Source organism: Corythoichthys intestinalis, chromosome 12, assembly GCF_030265065.1.
Source record: "Corythoichthys intestinalis isolate RoL2023-P3 chromosome 12, ASM3026506v1, whole genome shotgun sequence".
Lineage (NCBI taxonomy): Eukaryota > Metazoa > Chordata > Actinopteri > Syngnathiformes > Syngnathidae > Corythoichthys > Corythoichthys intestinalis.
The window spans coordinates 36,254,797-36,267,906 of NC_080406.1; the positions used below are offsets into that span (position 1 = coordinate 36,254,797).

The following is a 13,110-nucleotide window of genomic DNA, read 5'->3' on the forward strand; positions in this document are numbered from 1 at the left end:
ATGTGAACAGGTGTCTTTTATACAGGTAACAAGTTCAAACAGGTGCAGTTACTTCCGGTAATAAGTGGAGAAAAGGAGGGGTTCTTTAAAAAAGAACTAAGAGCCGAAATATTTACTAGTTGATAATGTATCAAATACTTATTTCATGTAGTTAAATACAAATTTAATATTTAAAAATTATACAATGTGATTTTCTGGATTTTTGTATTAGATTACATCCCTCACAGTTGAAGAGAATTTATGATACAAATTACAGACTTCTACATGGCTTGCAAGTGGGAAAACCAGCAAAATGGCAGTGTATCAAATACTTGTTCTCCCCACTGTAAATGATCAATGCAAAATAAATCTGGTATTGACTAATACTAACTTTCATGTGTATTGGTTCAGGTGATACACCGTTCAATTCAAACCTTTGTTTTAAAAAAAATACTAAAGAAATATTTTTGAAAACTTCCAGAATAAATGTCTGGAATTTATCAGCAAATTTAAATTGCAATATTTGAACACAATTTGTATTAACATACACAAGAAATACTAATTTGTTAATCATTAATTAACTATCTATAAGGAGGTAATCCTTAGTTCACTACATTTCTTACAGTTTAATTAAAGTTAACGGTAGAAAACAAACAGGAAGGTATTTCTCTCAACGCAACCTCCTCCTTGAGTTCGAGAAATTCACACAGATTAATGTTATACTAAGTCTGATGCAGGTCGGACTTTCAGTAGCAAAATTAGTGGCGTGTTCCCCACCTCCACAACACTGATGTCTTTTTAGATTACTTAGAGTGGCTGCTGCTGGCGGAAAAAAACTTCTAATATCCCTCGTCTTCGAAGGGGGCAGAGGAGGCGGCATGTTGTATTTCTGTCGGACTGTGAATGCATGTGTGTGTTAGGTTTTGTGTTTGGTTTCTCCTTGTGTGACTTGTCCCTGTGATTACCCATTGCTCTCACCTGTGTGTGTTTTCCCAGTGTATCCTGCAATCTGCATCCACCTGTGTTACCCAGCTGTTCCTCGTCTCGTTACCCCTTGTCTGCGTATATAATGACCCAGTTTCTTGTCACTCCTTGTTGCGTCATTGTCTATGTCAATGTCAGTGTCTGCGTCCAAGTTGAAGTCCTTTCCAAGCCCTCGTGTATTAGTCCCTCCGGTAAAGTAAGTTTTGTTTGAACCTTGCCTTTTTGATCCACAGTCCTTTTGTTTGTACTTTGTGCTTTTGGTTAGTTGTTATTAAAACGTGTTTTGAGTTCTCCTTCACCTGCCTCGCTGCCTCTTTTGTTTCCCTGCAATTGGGTCCACACAACCTACCTGCCTGCCCGCTCATTCCTGAAAGAATGACGCAAACACTAGTGGACCCAGCGGGAAAGATTCATTTTCGGCCGGCACGTCGACACCCTCAACCCACCCACAGACCACAACACATTTTTTTGGACTCTGATTTTTCAGATTTTGAGGAGGATCACAATTTATATGACCTCCTCTATTCTGACTCTGACTCCGACCCAGATTTTTTTCCCATGCCCTTTTCTTCACCCTCTCGGTTTTTTTCAGGCCTCCCTCATTCCATACCACCCAGTCTGTCAATGAACCCTGTCCAAAAGCCTCGGCGATCTCGTCCACGCCGACGTTGTGGGCACGTCTTGACGGCTCGGCTTCCCGAGGCTCCCCGCAGTCAAGTTCCTCCCGCGCCGGCTCCCCGCAGTCAAGTGCCTCCCGCGCCGACTCCCCACAGTCAAGTGCCCGCGCCGATTCCACGCAGTCAAGTGCCCGCGCCGACTCCACGCAGTCAAGTGCCCGCGCCGACTCCACGCAGTCAAGTGCCCGCGCCGACTCCACGCAGTCCTGTGCCTGGGCCGACTGCACCAACAGACTCCTGCGACCAAGCTGCTGTCCCGCCAGCAGATTCCTGCGACCAAGCTGCTGTCCCGCCAGCAGATTCCTGCGACCAAGCTGCTGTCCCGCCAGAAGATTCCTGCGACCAAGCTGCTGTCCCGCCAGCAGATTCCTGCGACCAAGCTGCTGTCCCGCCAGCAGATTCCTGCGAACAAGCTGCTGTCCCGCCAGCAGATTCCTGCGACCAAGCTGCTGTCCCGCCAGCAGATTCCTACGACCATGCTGCTGTCCCGCCAGCAGACGACCCCGCTGCTGTCCCGCCAGCAGACGACACCGCTGCTGTCCCGCCAGCAGACGACCACGCTGCTGTCCCGCCAGCAGACGACCACGCTGCTGTCCCGCCAGCAGACGACCACGCTGCTGTCCCGCCAGCAGACGACACCGCTGCTGTCCCGCCAGCAGACGACACCGCTGCTGTCCCGCCAGCAGACGACACCGCTGCTGTCCCGCCAGCAGACTCCGAAGTTCCTGACCCTCGCCCCGACGATGCTGCTCCCCGTTTCCTGCCACAACGTGGCGGTATGGACGACCTAGCACTACCTAGTCTGGGACGCCCGCCTGATCTGCCCGTGCGGTCACCCAATGTCTGGCACCCCGGGCGCCCTCCCGATCGACCCGTGCGATCGGCCCACGTCTGGCGTCCTGGACGCCCGCCTGACTGGCCGTGACGGGCTGGTGTTGCTCCCTCCTCCGAGCAACCTTCTGACTTTTTGTTTCCTCGGGACGTCTGGGATCCGTCCCTTGAGGGGGGGGTACTGTTAGGTTTTGTGTTTGGTTTCTCCTTGTGTGACTTGTCCCTGTGATTACCCATTGCTCTCACCCGTGTGTGTTTTCCCAGTGTATCCTGCAATCTGCATCCACCTGTGTTACCCAGCTGTTCCTCGTCTCGTTACCCCTTGTCTGCGTATATAATGACCCAGTTTCTTGTCACTCCTTGTTGCGTCATTGTCTATGTCAATGTCAGTGTCTGCGTCCAAGTTGAAGTCCTTTCCAAGCCCTCGTGTATTAGTCCCTCCGGTAAAGTAAGTTTTGTTTGAACCTTGCCTTTTTGATCCACAGTCCTTTTGTTTGTACTTTGTGCTTTTGGTTAGTTGTTATTAAAATGTGTTTTGAGTTCTCCTTCACCTGCCTCGCTGCCTTTTTTGTTTCCCTGCAATTGGGTCCACACAACCTACCTGCCTGCCCGCTCATTCCTGACAGTGTATGTGTGTGTTATGTCATCAGCTAATCAAACGTGCGTTTGAGGGGGAAAAAATGAGGTTATGAGAAAGGCAAAGGACATACTTGACCGTGCAGATCATCCCCCTCATTGTTCGTTTGAGGTTCTCCCTTCAGGCAGGAGATTTAGAGTCCCTTGTTTTAAGTCCAACAGGACAAAGAACTCCTTTTTACCAAGTGCGATTAGGCTGCTAAATTTGCACAATTCTTGCACCGAGATGTGAAGCTGTCTATAGCATGTGTTATCTGTTGTTGTGTTATCTGTGTGCTCACCAGCTGCAAGATAAGTTTCCCCGCCTTAGGGGACAATAAACTTGAACTTGACTTGACTTGACTTGAAAATGGACTGGCACATTTAGCAAGTGAAAAGAGGTGAATGTAAGTCTGAACGTAATGAAAGCACTGTAATGCACTTAATAATGGTCGGGTCAATTGTATCCTTACAACATAATGAAAGATAATCTAAATGACCTACAGTATATAACTGAAGTCATTATTTAATGCAAACAAGGTTGCTTAAAAGTTGATGAGGACAATTTGAGCATCCTGAAAAGTTGGTAGTGCTATGTCCCTACTGTCCTTATGCAAAGCTACGCCCTTGCTTTTTGATGAAATTCACTGTCAACCCAGCTACTGTATAGGTGTAGTCTGTGGTGTGGTAGTTCGTAAAAGAAAGAAATACATTGAAACAAGGGTGGAGGTTTGGTAGGGCCGAAATGGCATGACCTGCATGTACTCTTTTGCTGCTGAGGACGGGACATTCTTTGTGATCAATGCAAAATAAATCTGTATTGACTTAGACTAAATTTTATGTGTATTGGTTCAGCCTACACAATTCAATTCAAACCTTTGTTTTCAAAAATTACTAAAGAAACATTTTGAAAATTTCCAGAAAAAATGGCCTGATTGTATGAGCAAATTTAAATTGCTTTATTGGAACATAGATTATACTAACATAAACAATAAATACAAGCTTGTTAATCATCTCTTAACTATCCAGGAATTCAAAAAATAAACATTCGTCTTAAGGCCACTCATGATAGTCTAAATAAAGAAATTAAATTTAATTGAAAAAACTTCTTTCTCATGGAATAACAACAAAAAAATAAAAATGGAGCTGTCCTTCAGGTAAAACGCTACTGCTTTTGTCCACAAGCACAGGCAAAATCTTCAAAAAAGGCCAGCTCCTGTGGGTTGACCACATTAATAAAATAAAAAGTAAAATTGGTGAGAAGGGGCTAAAACTCCGTTCACTACATTTCCCACAGTTTAAATAACGTTAACAGTAGAAAACACATACAGGAGGATACTTCTCTCTCAGCAGCTTCCAACTTGAGTTTTGCAGGTTAGCAAGTTCACACAGTTTAATGTTATGCCAACGCTGATGCAGGTGGGACTTACAGTAGCAAAATGTGTGGTGTGTTCCCCACTTCCACAACACTGACGTCTTTTTACATTGACGTCTTTTTACATTTCTTACAGTGGCTGCTGCTGGCTGGAAAAACAAACAAACTTCTAATATCTCTAATATCGAATGTCTGTGTGTGTGTGTGGGGGGGGGGTCAAGTCATCAGCCAATCAAATGTGTGTCTAGGAGGAAAAAAATGGAATTGCACATTCAGCAAGTTAAAAGAGGTACATGTAAGTCTGAACATCATGAAAATAATTCACTTAGTATTAGTGGGGTCAATTATAACAATTAAAACATATGGGAAGACAATCTAAATGACCTGTATAACCAGGGGTGCACATAAGTGGTTCGCATGCGCGCATGCGTACTGGACGTAGACAAACGCGCTGGCCCTCAACGTCTTCCATACGCTTTTGCGTACCGATGGCTGACCACTGTATTTGCGGCGGACACGAGAAAATCGCTTCTCAAAATGTCAAAGAGGTAATTACTTCCGTGTTCCCCCACCCCCGTCAAAAGACAGGCAGACGACAGAGACGTCACCGGAGCTACCGAAAAAAAGGACTTTTGCTGAAAAGTGGCTGCAGGAGTTACCATGGCTAGAAGCAAATGATGCTCGCACGGAAATGTGGTACAAAATTTGCCGTGAGAATTCCAATGTCGCTAATAAGAGCAGCGCGTTTTATGTAGTAGGGTCAAAGAATTTCAGCCATCCAAACTTTGAAAAGCACAAAAAAAACAGAGCATGTGGCACTTAAGCAAACTATCGATGTCAGACAGCACTCCACTCGCCCTGAACAGCGCCATGCACTGACAAACGTGTTTTTGCTCGCATTTCACAAAGCTAAACATGCACGTTCAATGAGCTCTTATGAGGAGGAGGGCATCCCACTTTTACAAAGGCTTGGAGTTAATGTGGGAGCCGCATAATGCCCTTTATTTTGAATTAGTGCTTTTATGTTTATTTCTTTACTTTTCACTTCGAAGTAATGGCAATTTTGTTGTACCAGTTGATGTTAATCGAGCATTAATTGTTAATATAATTAATTAAAGGTAATTGGTTCTAAGTAAAGCTTGTCATAATTTTATCGCATCAGGCGGGTCGGCTCTCAAGCTCAATGAGGACCAAGTCACATCTCCAGGTCCTCCTCTGAGAACCTGGGCAAAAAAATTATGTGCACCCCTGTGTATAACTGAAGTCAATATATAACGCAAATAAGGTTGCTTAAAAGTTGGTGGGGACAATTTGAGCATCCTTAAAAGTTGGTAGTGCTTTGTCCCTACCATCGCTATGCAAACCTATGCCCTTGCATTGAAAACATCCATTAACCTTTCCATGCACGAATTATGACTTCATTTTTACCCTTATAGGGCAGTTGTTTAATTCACTGGCAACTACTGAAGGAGCGAGATGTGCAATTATTTTAACTGGGAGGAGCGAATAACCATTCCATTCGCAGATTCCCAGTCAAAATGAATTTGGATGTCTATCACCGTTGATGGCTTGCAGTGAGTTATACTATGAAAAAAACCCCCACTACTTTAGTGTTACTTGTGGTCATAACCAGAATATATTTCTGTTTATTTTCATTTAATTTAATTAATTTAGTTGTTATTAACATTAGGTTAATTCATACATTTATTTATCATAATATAGAAAATAAAACAGTAATGATTGGCTGGCAACCAGTTTACAAATTGTAAATTTTTAAGTTAAGTTTATAGGTCTAAATAAGAAAAATACAATTACTATTTTGCATGGTAAGTTAATTAATATGTATAACAATGACATATAAACTCTGACAAGACTACATTACCCATAAGCCCTCTGGGGGGCAGGGCTGGATATTACCAGGAAGTTAGTGCGTTTTTGGAGATGCGGTTGGAAACGGTTGTAAAATTGAAAACTTGTCGAATATTCTTTTTCTTTCTAGGAGTTTTACAACACGCTTTTTATGAAAACACCCATCTGCTAAGTTACACTTAGTTCTCAAGATCTACTAATCTAAATAGAAAAGGTTTGTGATCTTACAACGTGATACATTAATATGCAGAGTTCTGCTGTACCACAGCTCGCATTTTTAGTAAGATTCTTTTTTTTTGTGAATTGTTGAAAGCATTCCTTCTTGGGACATGAAGAGGTTTCATATCAATTTGGATGATTCTGCCTTTACAAAAGAGAGAGCACCAGTAAGTGGTTTCAATCACACGTTCTTCTATCATCTATGTTAAACAATCATTTTGAGTCGGACGTGTTTGTTTTCAGCCAAAGCAGCTCTTTCAGCCATCAACAGCTGGGGGACAAAGCAACACCAAAGCAAGTGAATCTCCAGCAAAGGAGGACCAGCCTTTGTCATATGCGCAATACATTATAGCGACTAAAGCTCAAAGTTCTCTTCAACGAGATGGCACCTCTGAAATGCTCCTCTCCGAAAATTGTGGTGCGCCCATCATTGCCAGTGTGAAGCAAAGCGAGCCTGTAGAAGGAACGAGTAAAAGTGACGAGTTGACTGAAACAGAGGAGACTCGGGGGTCCGATATGGGTCAGAAAGATTTAAACTGTCCAAGCCTTGGTCCGAAACCGGCAGGGTCTGGGAGCAGCATTGTTGTCAGTCCAAGACAGGTGGGCACTAAGATTTCCTTCAGTAAGAAATGTTAATGCATAAAGCTGCCACGTTTACCTGATTAATTAAAATTAACAGATAATAAGACAACTATTTTGATTATTGATTAACTATTGACATATCAACATTGCTGATCTAAAAAATGTCCAAATTATATGTATGTATGTTGTTCTTTTTTTTTTGTAAACTTTTGGATAAAAAAACAATAGACATGGGGTCGGCGTGGCTCAATGGTAGAGTAGTTGTCTTCCCAACCCAGAGGTTGTGGGTTCAATTCTCCACCCTGATGAACTTGCCTAAGCAAGATACTGAACCCCACATTGCTCCTGGTGCTGCATCACCAGTAGGTAGATGGCTATGTAGTGTAAAGCACCTTGAAAGGTGGAAAAGCACTATACAAGTGTAACACCATTTACCAAATATTCAAATTGTTTCTTGACATATTCTCTGAGTTCTGTCCTCCATTGTGCCCAAAATCACATCACATAATTTTGGTTCTAATGTTCATTTCCAGTTAAAATGTAAGTCCCAGAGTAGGGGTGGGCAACCCAAAAATGTTGAAAGAGCCATATTCGGCCAAAATAACAAAAAGCAAATATGTTTGGAGCTGCAAAAAAATTAAAAGCCTTATAGAAGCATTATAATGAAGGCAACACATGTTTTATGTACAGTATCTATATTAGCCTACTATCAAAATGACTAAGTTAGCTATAAATACATAATGAGCCTTCATAATTACAGTAAATGTTTATTTTCCTTGCAGTGCATTCTATAGAGAATGACGCAGCACGTGACTACTTCTTGTTGTCCGATGCAGCCTCAAGTTTAACTTCATTACAATAGTAATGAATTATGTTTAATTGCCTTGATAAAATTTAAAGAAATGCAATAAAGAAATCCGAATTTTGATGTCATTTGTATTTTGAAGATTTGAAAAAAAAAACAACAACAACAAAGAATGTGCATAACATGCCCCTTATCTAGGCAACAAACATAGTGCGACAAAACGCAGCCTGCATTTATAAAAAATAAAACGGCACCCTTTTGAAAAGGTAAAGAATATAATCGGAGTTCACGTTCCTGCATAAAAGCGCAGGGTGTTCAATATCGATCGCACGACTCATCACAAGGTATGCTGCCGCTGAATTAATGTCCTTGATTTGCTGATAGGTGATGTTGCCTGCCATTTTATGGCTCTTTCCTTAACTGTCTTTGTGCAAGAGGCATTTATTTGATTTTCTGTATTATCTCGGTTTTCGTTTTTGAAGTCTGCAAATAGATGTTCTGATATGTTGATGAATGCCTCCTTCATTTAACAGTCACCATCTGTGAATGGTTTTTCACGCTTTATTTCCCTGGTTGCAATAACAACTTGCAGCAGTAGTGGAGTTTGGAGATGCAATCCACTTTTTAAATCTATTTTTGCACTCCTATAATTTCTCCAGAAGTAATGCAATAGCACTTACTGGGTACTCGGCTGCAAAAGTAGGATGCCCTCCCTGGAATTGTCTTTCCACATTACTCCTTTTGTGATTTGACAAGTTTTCGCTACAGAGCAAACATTCATAAAACCCTTCCGGATTGGCAATGAATGCAACTGATTCGGCCCAAGAAACGTTGAATTCTCTGTTCTCAGTTTTTTTCTCGTTTCCCATTCATATAGCCGCCGGTTTGTTTACAACAGCCGCCCTGCTGATAGAAACGTGTGTCGCAGGCTGTAACTTAAATCTTGGTTGACAGAAATGTTGAAAAGTAATATATATTTTACACATTTTTACAGCATTGGAAAACGTTAAGATTGTTTGTCATGTTCATCCTACAGAAACCATTTTCAAACAAAAAATCAATTTCCTTCTTCCATCTAATTTCCATTTGCAAACATTTTTGAAATGCTCCAGGGAGCTACTAGGGCAGCACTAAAGAGCCGCTCTCGAAACACTGGTTGCCGACCCCCGTTCCAGAGTTATATATAAAAGTAAATAACACGTGATTTATATATGAACCGATTAGTCAATCACGAGACTCATCAGTGATTCATCAGCTATTAAAATAATCATTTGTGGCAGCCCTATTATGCATTTATTCATGCTTTCAGAGGGGAAATCCTATCCTAAAGTTTGTGAGGAGCGTCCCATGGGAGTTTGGAGAAGTTGTGCCTGACTATGTCCTGGGCAAAACAACTTGTGCGCTCTTTCTCAGGTTGGTGTTCATGCTTACCAAGTACATTGTTTTAAAAATCTGCAATATATTTGACTATCTCTCTGCCTTTTTTAATATTTTTATTGGGGGCGCATGGCTCACAGTCTGAGGTACCACAACCTGAATCCAAACTATATTCATGATCGGCTACAGCAGCTTGGACATAGCTTCACCCTTCGAGTTTTACTAGTTCAAGTGGATGTGGTGAGTGGTTTTCTGTTATTGATTTGTTAAACTGGGTCAATTTCTGTGTAAACGTCTTTGTTGTTTTACCACAAAGAAAGACCCCCATCATGCCTTGAAGGAGCTGGCTCGCATCTGCATCATGGCTGACTGCACTCTTATTTTGGCATGGAGGTAAGTCTTGAGAGTTAGTAGTGAATTATTATGTTTCTGTGCCAGTGATGACATTAGACAATCCAATCCAAATTTTTTACTGTTTTCGGGGGGGGTGACCTGGCAGTCCAGAGGAGGCAGGACGTTACCTGGAAACATACAAGTCATACGAGAAGAAACCAGCAGATCTTCTGAAGGAGCAAGTTGAAAAAAACTATTTGTCAAAGGTAATTTTGTGATTAAGGTTGTGAAAGTCTGGTGTACTTTATGTCATCTGCCACGCAAAATTGTTTGTTTGTTCTGAAGGTGACAGACTGCCTGACCACTGTGAAGTCCATAAACAAGACAGATGCCATGACATTGCTGTCAACATTTTCTGTGAGTGCCGAAAACTCTTTGTCACTGCAACAGGAATGTTGACTTTTGTCATTTCATGATTATTTTTATTTATATTGTTTCATGACAGTCTTTGGAAGGAATCATCAGCGCGTCTAAAGAAGACCTGGTTCTCTGTCCAGGTCTTGGTCCACAAAAGGTGAACATGCATATCATCATATTGTTAAAGAAGACTAAAATGGAATGTACATTAATTTACAGTGTTTGGGATTTTGTACTTGCAGGCAAGACGTCTTTATGATGTGCTTCATAAACCTTTCCTGAAATCCAAGACAAAATGTGACAGTTGAGGACCTTGGCGGGATAAATGTGGGATGACGGGATGGCTGATTTTTTTAAATACAAATTTACATTTTAAACTGTTGTCAACATGTGGATTATTCAGTGGCACAAAGTTGTTTTTTTAAACATTTTTTTCTTGTCTGTTAATGTATTTTCAGCATTCTAATAAAAAAAAAAAAAAGTCACTTAAATAAAATGAGTTTCGTAAAATGATTCGTGAAACTATTATGTGAAGTAGACAAAGTACTGTGCAAGCAATGTTTTGTTAGGTACAGCAACACAATGCAAATCTGATATGGAAAAAAGTTTTCGAGATACATGGGGTCACACGTTTTCATTTCTAGGGAACAAGAATTGTACTTTTTTTTAATAATTATTATTTCGTACCTAATTCAATCCATCAGTTTTCTTACACCAAAAGCTGGCTGCTGCCAACAAACACTTTTGTACTCAAATACACAAAACAATAAATGTGACATTCCTGACGGAAAGTGCAGAAAGAACCTAAAAGTTACCAAATGTATATGGTGGAAAACACTCAGGCGACTTGAAATGAATGTATGTGTGGCAGCTTAGCATTTTTTTTTTTTTTTTTTTACATAGTGTTTTGACGGTTGCCGTCATATTTTCGGAATGTACTGTGTACTGGAACAGCATTCCGGCCCGGAATCTTATACCAGAACTGCATTTTGGCCCTGAATCTTATACCGGAACTGCGTTCCTGACCGTTCTGGCTCACTTTCACCCCTGCATGTACAGTGCCTTGCAAAAGTATTCGGCCCCCTTGAACCTTGCAACCTTTCGCCACATTTCAGGCTTCAAACATAAAGATATAAAATTTTAATTTTTTGTCAAGAATCAACAACAAGTGGGACACAATCGTGAAGTGGAACAAAATTTATCGGATAATTTAAACTTTTTTAACAAAGAAAAAACTGAAAAGTGGGGCGTGCAATATTATTCGGCCCCCTTGCGTTAATACTTTGTAGCGCCACCTTTTGCTCCAATTACAGCTGCAAGTCGCTTGGGGTATGTTTCTATCAGTTTTGCACATCGAGAGACTGACATTCTTGCCCATTCTTCTTTGCAAAACAGCTCGAGCTCAGTGAAGTTGGATGGAGAGTGTTTGTGAACAGCAGTCTTCAGCTCTTTCCACAGATTCTCGATTGGATTCAGGTCTGGACTTTGACTTGGCCATTCTAACACCTGGATACGTTTATTTTTGAACCATTCCTTTGTAGATTTGGCTTTATGTTTTGGATCATTGTCCTGTTGGAAGATAAATCTCCGTCCCAGTCTCAGGTCTTGTGCAGATACCAACAGGTTTGCTTCCAGAATGTTCCTGTATTTGGCTGCATCCATCTTCCCGTCAATTTTAACCATCTTCCCTGTCCCTGCTGAAGAAAAGCAGGCCCAAACCATGATGCTGCCACCACCATGTTTGACAGTGGGGGTGGTGTGTTCAGGGTGATGAGCTGTGTTGCTTTTACGCCAAACATATCGTTTTGCATTGTGGCCAAAAAGTTCAATTTTGGTTTCATCTGACCAGAGCACCTTCTTCCACATGTTTGGTGTGTCTCCCAGGTGGCTTGTGGCAAACTTTAAACGAGACTTTTTATGGATATCTTTGAGGAATGGCTTTCTTCTTGCCACTCTTCCATAAAGGCCAGATTTGTGCAGTGTACGACTGATTGTTGTCCTATGGACAGACTCTCCCACCTCAGCTGTAGATCTCTGCAGTTCATCCAGAGTGATCATGGGCCTCTTGGCTGCATCTCTGATCAGTTTTCTCCTTGTTTGAGAAGAAAGTTTGGAAGGACGGCCGGGTCTTGGTAGATTTGCAGTGGTCTGATGCTCCTTCCATTTCAATATAATGGCTTGCACACTGCTCCTTGAGATGTTTATAGCTTGGGAAATCTTTTTGTATCCGAAACCGGCTTTAAACTTCTCCACAACAGTATCTCGGACCTGCCTGGTGTGTTCCTTGCTTTTCATAATGCTCTCTGCACTTTAAACAGAACCCTGAGACTATCAGAGAGCAGGTGCATTTATACGGAGACTTGATTACACACAAGTGGATTCTATTTATCATCATCGGTCATTTAGGACAACATTGGATCATTCAGAGATCCTCACTGAACTTCTGGAGTGAGTTTGCTGCACTGAAAGTAAAGGGACCGAATAATATTGCACGCCCCACTTTTCAGTTTTTTATTTGTTAAAAAAGTTTAAATTATCCAATAAATGTTGTTCCACTTCACGATTGTGTCCCACTTGTTGTTGATTCTTGACAAAAAAATTAAATTTCATATCTTTATGTTTGAAGCCTGAAATGTGGCGAAAGGTTGCAAGATTCAAGGGGGCCGAATACTTTTGCAAGGCACTGTATCACATCAATGCAACAGTAACAGAAAAAAAAAATACAATTATGCCATAGTTATGAGGTAGATATCCTTGACTTATTTACAGACACCAATTTTTTCATTGTTACTTGATTTGTTTAAAAGTTTAAAATATGCGAATGAATAATTTTTTAAAGTTTTTTTTTAAAACAAAATATTAGACATCAATTAAGGATTCTAAGCTAAAAATGACAGATATTCCGAATAATAAATATAATTACTTATTTTCATGGCTGGGTTGAAACAAAACGCAAAACGGCGACGTCTGTAAACGGGGTTTCCAGGGTAAAACGGAACGGATAAATTAAAAATAGTTTGGGGGCTTAATGCGCCATGAATCTGCTA

At 41.2% G+C, this 13,110-nt stretch overlaps 1 protein-coding gene across 1 annotated transcript; it reads left to right on the top strand.

The window, feature by feature from the left end:
- The first annotated feature begins 6,372 nt into the window (after nt 1-6,372).
- ercc1 (excision repair cross-complementation group 1) lies at nt 6,373-10,550 on the top strand. The gene is made up of 10 exons (XM_057851749.1): nt 6,373-6,544; nt 6,644-6,716; nt 6,793-7,149; nt 9,246-9,349; nt 9,454-9,553; nt 9,630-9,706; nt 9,813-9,912; nt 9,992-10,063; nt 10,152-10,220; nt 10,306-10,550. The coding sequence occupies exons 2-10, from the start codon at nt 6,660-6,662 to the stop codon at nt 10,369-10,371; spliced, it is 1,002 nt and encodes a 333-aa protein (XP_057707732.1). The 5' UTR covers nt 6,373-6,544; nt 6,644-6,659; the 3' UTR covers nt 10,372-10,550.
- The last annotated feature ends 2,560 nt before the right edge of the window (nt 10,551-13,110 follow it).

What these genes read in the sequence shown, in the direction of transcription:
- ercc1 (XM_057851749.1), top strand. Translation starts at nt 6,660, where the DNA reads ATGAAGAGGTTTCATATCAATTTGGATGATTCTGCCTTTACAAAAGAG. An exon ending in TTGTTGTCAGTCCAAGACAG is followed by an intron (nt 7,150 to 9,245) that starts GTGGGCACTAAG and finishes TCATGCTTTCAG; the next exon opens with AGGGGAAATCCTATCCTAAA. An exon ending in CATTGCTGTCAACATTTTCT is followed by an intron (nt 10,064 to 10,151) that starts GTGAGTGCCGAA and finishes GTTTCATGACAG; the next exon opens with TCTTTGGAAGGAATCATCAG.